Source organism: Electrona antarctica (assembly GCF_951216825.1).
Source record: "Electrona antarctica genome assembly, chromosome: 4".
NCBI classification, from domain to species: domain Eukaryota; kingdom Metazoa; phylum Chordata; class Actinopteri; order Myctophiformes; family Myctophidae; genus Electrona; species Electrona antarctica.
This window is the reverse complement of record NC_136809.1, coordinates 44,154,783-44,166,581: the sequence shown is the minus strand read 5'-3', so window position 1 is coordinate 44,166,581 and position 11,799 is coordinate 44,154,783. Positions and strand designations below refer to the sequence as shown.

The 11,799-nt window shown below is 45.9% G+C and overlaps 1 protein-coding gene across 1 annotated transcript in view; it reads left to right on the top strand.

The window, feature by feature from the left end:
• Window positions 1–11,799, top strand: part of LOC306921333 (multiple PDZ domain protein-like) — a gene marked incomplete at its 3' end in the record, with an annotated part of 68,034 nt that overhangs the window by 30,342 nt on the left and 25,893 nt on the right. Inside the window, exons 18-20 of the mRNA XM_079498442.1 lie at window positions 1,785–1,983; window positions 6,468–6,926; window positions 8,650–9,093. Of these exons, the coding sequence (XP_079354568.1) occupies window positions 1,785–1,983; window positions 6,468–6,926; window positions 8,650–9,093 (1,102 nt within the window). The remainder of the gene's footprint in view (window positions 1–1,784; window positions 1,984–6,467; window positions 6,927–8,649; window positions 9,094–11,799) is intronic.

Here is an 11,799-nt window from a genome sequence, read left to right as displayed (position 1 = left end):
CATTCTGAAATTAGTTTCTTTCTTTTCTTGACTAAAACACATACAGTAGCTGCCTTCAGACTTGCAGTAATTCTTATTAGACATTATAGAATTGCTTGTTATGGTTGGTCATAACAATTCTTCTTCAAACTTTTGTTATTAAGTGCGTGCGTGCGTGCGTGCGTGCGTGCGTGCGTGCGTGTGTGTATGTCTATACTGTAGATACACTGTAGCATAAGTAATTAAGTATAACATACTTTATTGTAATGTTATGTTTGTGTTCTTTGTACGAGTAGTTAGATTGGGGACCATCGTATCCCATCATGCACTATGATTGTATTGTAATTTGAATGTAACACCAACTAACAATAAAATATTTATTTGATCAAAAATAAGAACAAAGCCATTTATTTGACCAAGATCAAATTATGTACGACCATAGTGTTGTGGATGTGCATAGTACGTGTGTGTATTAAAGCAAATTGAATTAATTTATACTTTGGCATGACACATTAGGAAAGTATTTTTCTTTTTTCATTGAAAATGGATACTGTTTTGTTTAGTGAAAAGTATTCTGTAAGATTGATCAGCCTTTATGCTCGATTTATGTTTCTGCGATGTATGCCTTTCCTCGACAAAACCACCATATTATTTTCAACTGAGAGAAGAGAAGACACTTCCCCCACTTAAACATGCACTATTATTCTGCACCCCTTGTGGTGCGCTAGGGGGTGCATGACATGAAAAGGGTAATGGTGGTTTTATGGTGTTATTTAACACAAACGGCAAAATCCGGTAAAACACAGTTGTAAGGAGATGTATAGAGCAGCTGCGGGAGTATACAGCAACTACATGTCTCTCAGTGCTGTGACATTCTGTGATTATTTTGCCATAATCATATTAAAAAATATATCATTTTCGGCCAAATACGACGAGACTACGTCAGGTAGGTCAGGAGGTAATAGGGGGTGCACGGCGTTTGGGGACCGCTGTTGTAGGGCAGCAAGTTGCAATATTCTAGCCGAGAGAGAGAGAGAGAGAGAGAGGGAGGGAGAGAGAGAGAGAGAGAGAGAGAGAGAGAGAGCACTAAAGACTGATTGTGGCCCTATTCACCTGCTTCTATCCAAGTGCGCCAAGTTAAATGCCGCCTACAGCCTGCCTTGATTATGTCAATGTCAAGTGTTTGCAAGCCTGGTATTCTGTGGTGTTATCCTCCAGTCAACAGTGCCCTATGTCCTGTGTGTGTGTGTGTGTGTGTGGGGGGGGTGGATGATTGTCAGTGGTGGTGTGTAAATGTCAACGTGCTGTGTGTGTGTGTGTGTGTGTGTGTGCGCGTGCGTGCGTGCGTGCGTGCGTGCGTGCGTGCGTGCGTGCGTGCGTGCGTGCGTGCGTGCGTGCTAATCTACCCAGCGTCTGTCTTGATTACGCTGATTATGTTATGTATCAGTCTGGCTTTGACTCATGTCAGACTGATTTGGCATGAGTTGAAAGTATATCCCCAGTAAACCTTCCTCCGTGTGCATGATGCATGAACTGTGTGTGTGTGTGTGTGTGTGTGTGTGTGTGTGTGTGTGTGTGTGTGTGTGTGTGTGTGTGTGTGTGTGTGTGTGTGTGTGTGTGCGTGCGTGCGTGCGTGTGTGTGTGTGTGTGGCCGTGCACAGAAAAATCCTCAGTGTTAATATATCCATTTGTAACTCTTGAAAGTTACATACAGTATGTACAGTGTCAGAGTTGAATCGCTGTGACACTCAGGATTTGACTGTGTGTGTGTGTGTGTGTGCGCTTGCGTGCGTGCGTGTTGTTAGGCATGTCGGTGTGTGCTATCAAGGACGGCTCGGCCATGCTGGTGCGCAGCGTGGTCCAAGGTGGCAGTGTCAGCCAGGACGGCAGGCTGGCGGTCGGGGACTCTATCCTGGCCATCAACGCAGAGCCCACCTACAACCTGAACAACACCAGAGCCCGGGCCATGCTCCGCAGACACTCTGTCATGGGACCAGAAATCAGGTGAGGAGCCAAAGCACAATGCAAACACCATGAGTGACCTTCTATATGCTCTCCCAATTTGACTGATAGCGATTGTGGCGGCCTTCACTGAGCGGTTATAGTCTGGGACTCAGAAGGTAACCGCTTCGACCCTGAGTAAGAAACATAACCTCTAACAGCTCACCCCTGTGCCCTCATCAGAGCCATAAAGCTCTGAAGCTGTAAAAGCTATTTCCCCTTCCCCCAGCGATGAGAAAATACTCCTCTTCCCTGATCCGCTTTCTCTAATTAATACCAAAATATGTGAAAAGGTCAAAATGATGTCCTTGGTTAATTAGACCACTGTACCACACTACTCTTGATCAACTATATCTGCAGATATGTTTGCTCTCTCTCTCTCTCTCTCTCTAAATTTAGAGTAGCCAATTATTTTTCACCCCTTTTTTCCTTCCTGAATTCGTTGTGCCAATTAAACCTCCCCACACATTTCTGACTGTGGTTTTTGCCATTACATGTTGTATTCCCTACTGGCTCACCTGCCACCGCTGAGGAGCCCCCGCTGAGCGGACATACTGTAACGCCTCCGTCCTACTCCTCTCGCTCAGCACACCCCGCTGGCATGAACCGCTCCACCCCGTAGGAGGAACACAGGTTGCGGGGCCAATTTGTGTTTGTGGCAGTTGGCAGGCCAGATGCACCATGTTGACAGCACTGTTGACTAACTTTTTTCACTGATGAAAACGAAATGGAAACTAAATGAAAACTAAGCTAAAATCACTAAAACTAAGACCACACCTCCAGTCGCTGTCCAATGCTGGTACGACTGCTGCTCTGAGTCCTAAAGCTCTCTGCTGCTGTCTGGGTACGACTGCTGCTCTGAGTCCCTATAGAGCTCTCTGTCTGGGTACGAGTGTGGCTCAGGAGGTAGAGCAGGTTGTCCAATGATCCATGGGTCAGCGGTTCGAATCCCGGCGGTTCGAAACAACTGCTGCTCTGAGTCCTAGAGATCTCTGCTGTCTGTCTGACGTAACCTTAGTTACGTCACCAAGAATACATACATACACCGACATACATACATACCCAGCCGATCATACATAATTAGGAGTAGAGTCCATGTTTTTATTGAAACCTTTTCACTTTGTACTTAGCTTTTTCAGAAACGAGAAATGTCAGCGAAAAAGCCTGCATTTGATGTTAATGTTGAATGTTCGCATTAATTTGAAAGGGTAGCCTATCGCTGACAAATCACCTCTATAAGCACAAAGGAAAAGATGAATCACAAACATTTTATTTTGTGGATACTTTATTGGCATAGTAATCACAATACCCTTCATTTGATCATGTGGTACAAACAAACAAGTGCCTGCTTTCAGTGCATGGTGGGTGGTGCTTTCACTTTTGATACACAAGAGATCAATCAAGCCAATAGAAAAACTAACTCAGTATTGTGAATGTTTTCCTAGAGCTGCTCAGTCAAACCGTGCCCACTGCCGTAACTCATATGAGTGAGTATGGGTGCTTACTGTATGTGTTCTGTGTCGTGACAGGCGTACCGTACATTTCCATCAGTCTATATTTGACATGTCACTGTTCCCCTGCGACAGTGACTAGCTGATCATCTCATTATGCGTTGCCATTCATTGTCTTACTCACTGCCATTGTGTATATGATGTCTCTTCTGTCAAGTGTGCTATGTTCTAGCAATGATGTTAAATTATTGGTTGCTAGTGTTACAACCTAGAATCTAACAGTTCTTCAATAATTGAAGAATTTCAGTATGGTTTCACACTATTACCCACAATGTGTTGTTCTCTCTCTCTCTCTCTCTCTCTCTCTCTCTCTCTCTCTCTCTCTCTCTCTCTCTCTCTCTCTCTCTCTCTCTCTCTCTCTCTCTCTCTCTCGTTTTCTCCCTCTCTCACCTTGTTCTCTCTCACACACTCTATTTCATGCAAGTGTAGGGTCCAACTACCAAAAGAAAGAAAAAACACTTCTTTCCCTAGAAATGTCCTGAATAATTCATACCTCATCTCACCTTCAGCAGTGTGTGCTCCTGAATTAAAAGTGCTCTAAAAAGCCTCTTGCACATCCGTGAAGGCGCACGAGCGAGCGAGCGCGCGCACGCACGCACGCACGCACGCACGCACGCACGCACGCACGCACGCACGCACGCACGCACGCACGCACGCACGCACGCACGCACGCACGCACGCACGCACGCACACACACACACACACACACACACACACATGCACACATGCACACACGCACACACATGCACACACACCTACACTCGCAGCATTGCTTCATTCTTAACTTGACAGCTTTTCATACAAACTAACAGAGCGAGTGGGCAGATGAGTTGTTTTGGCATGCTCAGAATGAGACACATCTCGGAGGTTGAGGGCTTATCTCCATGAGGATGCTGTTGAGACGAGACAGCCTGTCGACATGGCTCAGACACAACAGCTCCATATCCTCACTGTCGGGGAGAAACCTCCTATCTCCATATTTATACTTTGATATCCCCCCCCTGAATTATTACCCTACGTTTTCGTGCAACAGTGGCACACTAAAGCATCACAAATAGCCAATTTAACCCATTTAGGCCTGACCTCAACATTTAAAAAAAATCTTCTAAATCTTTTTTCAAAAATAGCAGACCTACAAGCTCATAGCGCGCCACTCGGTGGCGCGCTATGAGCTTGTAGATCTGCTATTTTTCAATAGCTAAATTATAACATAATGTTTAAAACACCAAAAGGGGTTCCCGCCAAAATGGGATAAGCTTGTAGATCAGCAATTTGTTTTAAAGTACTGTAGTCTAAGTTAAAGTAGTGTCTGCAGGGTTTTATAAATATTGAACCAATGAAAAGTACACGATATGCAATGTGCCAGAAAGGCAAATTTGTCTATTTCTGGTTGATTGTATAACGGCCTGCCCATATGCACATCGCGCCCATTTTGCTATTATGTCACAGCTTTCTATCTTACATCTGACATTTCAGTAGACTCATTCATTCCTGTTTTGGTCGCTGTAGAAGCAACCTTGCTGATCCATAACAATCAATCTTCCTCTGGGAAGATTTTATCTATATCTCATTCCATAGGGAACTCTGTGTGCATGCATATAGAATCCATAATGGTCATGACATTTTCTTCATCATCATCATCATCGTAACCGTGTCCAGTGTTTGCTTATCATACGTTATCACACAGAATGGAAGTCATTGTTTAACCACGTAACCCTAAAACTATTCTACAATCTCCGAATGCTATATAGAGTCTGGAACTACACCTCCCGAAATCCGAGTAAGGAAGTTGCTATTTCCGTTCACGATAACATATTTTTAAAATATCTTTAGAGCTTATTTTTTTATTTCCCTTTCTGCTAAGCCACAAGCTATATATGCTTAGATGATTTCTATTTATTTTAGGATAAAGGTGCACGACTGTAAAGACGAAACGGAAGTGGGGAGGAGGCTCTACTTCCGCTTTATATTTGACTCATGATAGAACTTCCATTGCTCCAGACTGTATGATGGAAGCATTTGGAAATTGCGAGAGGCAACAGTCTGACAACGCGAGACTACTTAAACCCCGACATCATCATTGTGGGGATGACTTTAGCAGAAAATAGCAGATGAACAAGCTCAGCTTGATGATCGGCTATTTTCAGCCAAGATATATCATTTTAGAGAGTGCAAACAGAAAAATCACTAGTGTAGAGCCCTGAGGTACTCCGGGTTTAAGGGGTTAAGCTCAATGGGCTATATGCACAAACGCCATTTTGGAAAGAACTTTCCCTACTTCCTTCACAGGTGTTACCGCTGATACTAATGAAGGCTCCGTTCCATTCTGGTCAAACAGAGTCAGGGTGCTGCTATTGTGCATGTTGGCTCACTGGAAACACTCTGCTACACTAGTGGGTCTCAAAGTGTCCTTGAGTGGGTTCCAAATGGCCCCGTACAGGTGTACAAATCTTACCAAATGGACCCATTTGTACACTCTCAGAGTTATGGGGGTCCTTGAAATTAAATAGTTTGAGAACCACTTCACACTAAGGCCTGACACACCTTCGCATCTAGCATACAACATTGTTGGATGCTAGATGCATGAGACTTGTTTACTGATGCAAGCTCGCAATGCATTTCCAATGGAAGTCACATGGTTTGACACAACATTTGTGTTGTACGGCTTTCGGCTGTGTTTTGACTGCCCCCCACCCCCTCATACAACACAAATGTTGTGTCAAACCATGTGACTCCCATTGGAAATGCATTGTGAGCTTGCATCAGTCAATAAGTCTCATGCATCAGCTATACATCAATCTGTTGCGAAGGTGTGAGTCAGGCCTAAATTAAACAGAGCCTTAATTAGTATCATCAGTAGCACCTGTGAAGGAAGCAGGGAAGCGGCCTGGAAGTAGGACGAGTTATGTGTGCATAGAGCCCATTCAACTCACACTGGAGTTTCACCGTTCACCTTCACTGCCTCTCTCTCCCCAGCATCACCTACGTGGCAGCCCACCAGGTGGAGGAACACAGGGCCCGTTTGGGCCTCGCCCCCCTGGCCTCCGTCGCAGCGGATAGTGCTTCCCTGTCGCCCATCCCCCCAAGCCCGTCTCCGGAACCTCTGACCACCACGTCGCCCGGTCCGGTCAGAAGTCCAGCTGCGTCGCGTCTGACCACGACGTCACCCGGCCCGGTCGCGGTTCCAGCTGCATCTCGTCTGACCGCGTCAGCTGCTCCGGTCACGGTTCCAGCTGCATCTCGTCTGACCGCGTCCGCTGCTCCGGTCACGGTTCCAGCTGCATCTCGTCTGACCACGTCAGCTGGCCTGGTCACAGGTCCGGCGGCGGTCAAGCCCCCTGACTTATTCAAGTCAAAGACACAGCTGCAAGCGCCAGGCAAAGAACCAACAGTCTCTACTACTACTACTACTACAACTGCCATCTCAGATACAAGGTATTGTAAGAACACACAGGCAGGTGTGTTCGTCCACGCACACACACACACACACACACACACACACACACGCACGCACGCACGCACGCACGCACGCACGCACGCACGCACACAAACACACACACACACACACACACACACACACACACACACACACACACACACACACACACACACACACACACACACACACACACACACACACACACACACACACACACACACACACACACAATCCTCGACTGGAGTAAATAAGCAGGGCTTGCATCTGATTACCGATTGCATTCATTCATTGTGGAGAGGGAGCAATAAACGAAATGTGTTGTTCCATTGCCAAAATGGGGTGCTTTCTGCCTGGTATTCTCTCAGCCACCGTAATTTTCTGTGATAAAGAATGAAAATGGCATCTGTGGGTGTTGAAGCTCTTCGGTTATATTTAGCCCCTCGCCTATGGATCTCTGTTGCTGACTGTCAGCAAAAAAATGAATAGTCTCGCTTCTGTCTGTTGTCGCTCTCTCTCTCTCTCTCTCTCTCTCTCCATCTTCATGCCGGTGCCTTTCTCCTCCCTTCTTCACTCTTAATTCTCTCCACAGCCTTGACTATTATCTTTCACCCCCCCCCCCCCTCCCCCCCCCCCCCCCACCCCCCCTCACCTCTTTCTCTCTCATCTCTCGTTCGTCTCGAGCCCGCTCATGTCTCTTTGTGTAGACATGCTTCCTCATGTGTCTTCATCATCTTCCACAGTTCTCTGGTCCCTGTACGTCCCCATACATCTGACCCCCTCTTTTTCTTTTTCGTCTTCTTCTACTACTTCTTCTTCTTCTCCTTCTTCACTTTCTTCTTCCTCTGCTGGTATTCAACCCCGGCGGAACCATTAGTCGTGCTCTCTCTCTATAACCTGTCTGGCTATAGGCTCCTGCTTTGTAGATAATATAGCACTGCTATCACTCACCCCAATGCGCTTATTACGGTCCTCCTCTGCTTAAACATATTCATGAAAAATTCTTTCCTTCGCCTTCTTCCTCGGCTCACGCAAGCACACACAAACGCATGCACACATTTGTGTGTGTGTGTGTGTGTGTGTGCACTACACACTGACACACCAGCACATGCAGTAAATAGGCCTCCATGCTGCGACCTCCCCAGCAGAAAATGTTTATTTTCAGGGCTATTTGCTCTCAAAATTCCATATCTTCATAAGGCCTTCCAGTAGCCTATCTGCCGCCATTGTCCATGTGTCATGCAGTGTCAGTCCTTGAGAAAATAACAAAATACCCTGACAGCCACCACCGTCACACAGGCACTCATTACTGTATGTCAGCTTGAACCTTTTGAAATATTGTCTCTCACACACACACACACACACACACACACACACACACACACACACACACACACACACACACACACACGCGCTATATCATATATTGTGCATTCACTGTAGGCACCACTGCTGCTAAATTAACCTCCAAAGGTTCAGGCCACAAAGGACGATGTAAATCAATCCAAGAGAGAGTATAGCTCACAACATGTCGCATCTCGACACGTGAGATTATATCGTAGATCAGATATTTTGACTATTTTTGCTTGACACTGTCATGTGACAAAGTATAAAGTAGGGCATTAATTTATGACCAAAATATATAAAGATGAAATATGTAGATACAACAAGGACTCTGTCCGACAGTGACGATATAATATTTCTTCTTTTTCTTCCCACCAGTTGCCGGATCCCAAAGCCTCCATGTGAAAAAGATAAGAGAGGAACAGAGCAGGATGGAGAGAGAGTAGATGGCATGAGGAGAGGGCAGAATGGAGCTGATCTGGGAACAGAGCAGGATGGAGAGAGAGTAGATGGCATGAGGAGAGGGCAGAATGGAGCTGATCTGGGAACAGAGCAGGATGGAGAGAGAGTGGATGGCATGAGGAGAGGGCAGAATGGAGCTGATCTGGGAACAGAGCAGGATGGAGAGAGAGTGGATGGCATGAGGAGAGGGCAGAATGGAGCTGATCTGGGAACAGAGCAGGATGGAGAGAGAGTGGATGGCATGAGGAGAGGGCAGAATGGAGCTGATCTGAAGATACCAAGGGTGGAGGTGGAGATAAAGGCGGAGGACGGTGAGGAGCTTCATTCTCCCTCCAGCCTGTCTTGGGGGAAACCCCGAAGGTCAGTCAACTGCTGATGCTGATCATTATTGTCACATCCTGCATGGCCCATTTGGTTTCTTTTACATTATTTTAGCCCCACCTGCAGATAGGAGATCGTCATAACAATGTCGGTATTTGTACGTTTTTAATTATGGGCGTATTTAATTTTGCATTGAAAGCTTTTGTTATTCTTCATAACATGTGTTAATCCTTCAGTAAATATAACCCACCCAGTGTAATCCACTTTGGTCCATTGGGTGTGAGGTGCAGGCATGCAGCAGGGGTTTGGTCCATTGGGTGTGAGGTGCAGGCGTGCAGCAGGGGTTTGGTCCATTGGGTGTGAGGTGCAGGCGTGCAGCAGGGGTTTGGTCCATTGGGTGTGAGGTGCAGGCATGCAGCAGGGGTTTGGGCGGCTTATAGACTCAGGGTCTTGTAATATAAGATGTTTGTGTTATTGGCAGTTTCCAACTAACACAGTTGTCATTTCCACCAGCGCCCACGTTGTACAGTATAATTACAGATTATACAACAGGTCGTGTCGAGGAAGCAATCTGATTGGTTGAAACAGCCTTCTAGCCGTTCCTTAAAACAGCATTATGGAACACCTAATCAAAACAAAATAATTCAGCTGTGCTGTTCTCCCAGAGCGCAGCAGACTCGGTTGCTAGGCTAGCTAGTTTCTTGGGACATTTGTGGTCGTAGTGGCTACATCTGCGCTGCTTACAGAACTCGCCTTCGGCTCGTTCCTGCAGCAATGGTCAGCTGATCCGGTCAGTGGACGGCCTGCCTGTTGTGTCTCAGTTCAGACTGTGGAGCTCCAGCCAAGCACTGAAATGTACCCAATGATTCAATGCCAAACGTTTTCATGGAAAGGACCCCCAAATTGACATTTATTAGCCTGCGGACCACCATTTGTATGGCTCTAGCAGTCACTTTCAACCGTTTTCATTTAAGGACCCCCAGTCGGACATCCATTAAGCTACGGACGGCCATTTTAACAGCATTTCTATATCTGGGACCCCCAAATTATATCCGAGTCCATTTGGTTCCATTTGTACACTCTCTGAGTTACAGACCCATAAGGGTCCATTTGGTTCCTAACTATCATTTAGCTGGGGACCCCCTTGAACTCCCTCAAGGACCCCTGGGGGTCCCCGGACCCCACTTTTGGAACCACTGCAATAGACAGACCATAGCTAGCTCAGCTGGCATTATTTGCCTCTGCAGTAACTGTTCTTTTCTCGGACGCAGACGTCCATTAGTCTTTCATAACTGGTTTTGATAATGAAAGCCTAACTTAGAATGAGCATTTTATTATTAGGTTGATATGTCAAGATATCACAGCCGTCTTTAGTTTTGGACATAAATACGGAACCAGTAATGACTGCATGCCCAGTTGAGCAAAACTGCTTTATTGGAGTCAGACATGCCTCAAGGTGCAGCTTTAGACCAATGCGCCATAGATTGCTTATACATTAGCTTTGAATCCCTGTTTGCGAGCACAGTTCCACAGCTTTGTGAGCAGGGGTCATCAATATGTCCGTACACGGACAAATGGGTCCGTGGCAAAGACTTGGCCTTGTCCCTGGCAAACTTTTGATATAAATGTTCTTATTTTGATCATAAAACCCAATTACTGAATGTCATTCTCCAGGTTTTCTTCAGAATATGTATGGCATTGATTTATGGCACATTAGGAGTTCACTAGCACCAGTGGTTCTCAAATGTTTTCTTTTCAAGGACCCCTAAAACTGTACAAATGGAAAAACTCTCAGAGTTACAGAACTGTTGTGGTCATTCAGGGCTATCTCTGTATCCTTGACCACTCGTTCTATATGTCCGTGACAAAAAAAACATTTGCAAAAATGTCCACCACAAGCCAGCGATGACCCCTGTTTGTGTGGCAAGATACTATACAGTTTAGAGCAATCAGAGATTAAATCCCTTGCCTATATATAATATTTATGATTCTTATCCGTCACATATTTCACAGGAGCTGAACCACATGAAAAACATATCTTTCATGTATCTCTCTTCCGAGTGATGCACCATTGCAGGAACACGTCAAGGGGATCACCCTTAAAAACAACACAGGCTCTAATATACCAACGGTGTGGATCTGGGACTTCATGTGGCCAACTCTATAGCCACCATCACACATGAACGCTGGAAAATGTCTCTGGAATCAGGTCGGGACAAGGTCCAGTGTTGGTCATTCACACATGTAGCACGCAACAGGAGAACGTCTGTTTCACACATACAACAAGAAATGATCACATAGTGATATTTGTCAGGTGAAAGAAGCGCTGTGTCCGTTCTGTTCTCCCCCCATATTAGTCTGATTATTATTTTAGTAACGTGTATGTTTGTGTGTCACTACCTCACGCCTCGCAGCCTTTGTTTGCGTTAGTTTCCGACGTTCTGTGCGTGGTTCAATGTCTGTGTTTTGTTGTGGCTTTGCATTGGCTGCGCTGTTTCAGCCGCGTTTGGTTTGAAGTTATATCGAGTGACGTTCGAATATTGAAAAACGTGTCAAATAACGGTACTATGCGCCTTGTAGTTCCCCGTCAACCCGTGAGTGTGACTGTAATCATGCTTCTCTGCAACAGGGATATGTGCCTCTCCCCTTCCCATTGCCCAGAGGCCGCTTTGCCGTCCCATTGGCTAGAAGCAGCCAATCACGATCTTGTCGACTATAGGTTGTGCAAAGTCGAGCGTTACGTTG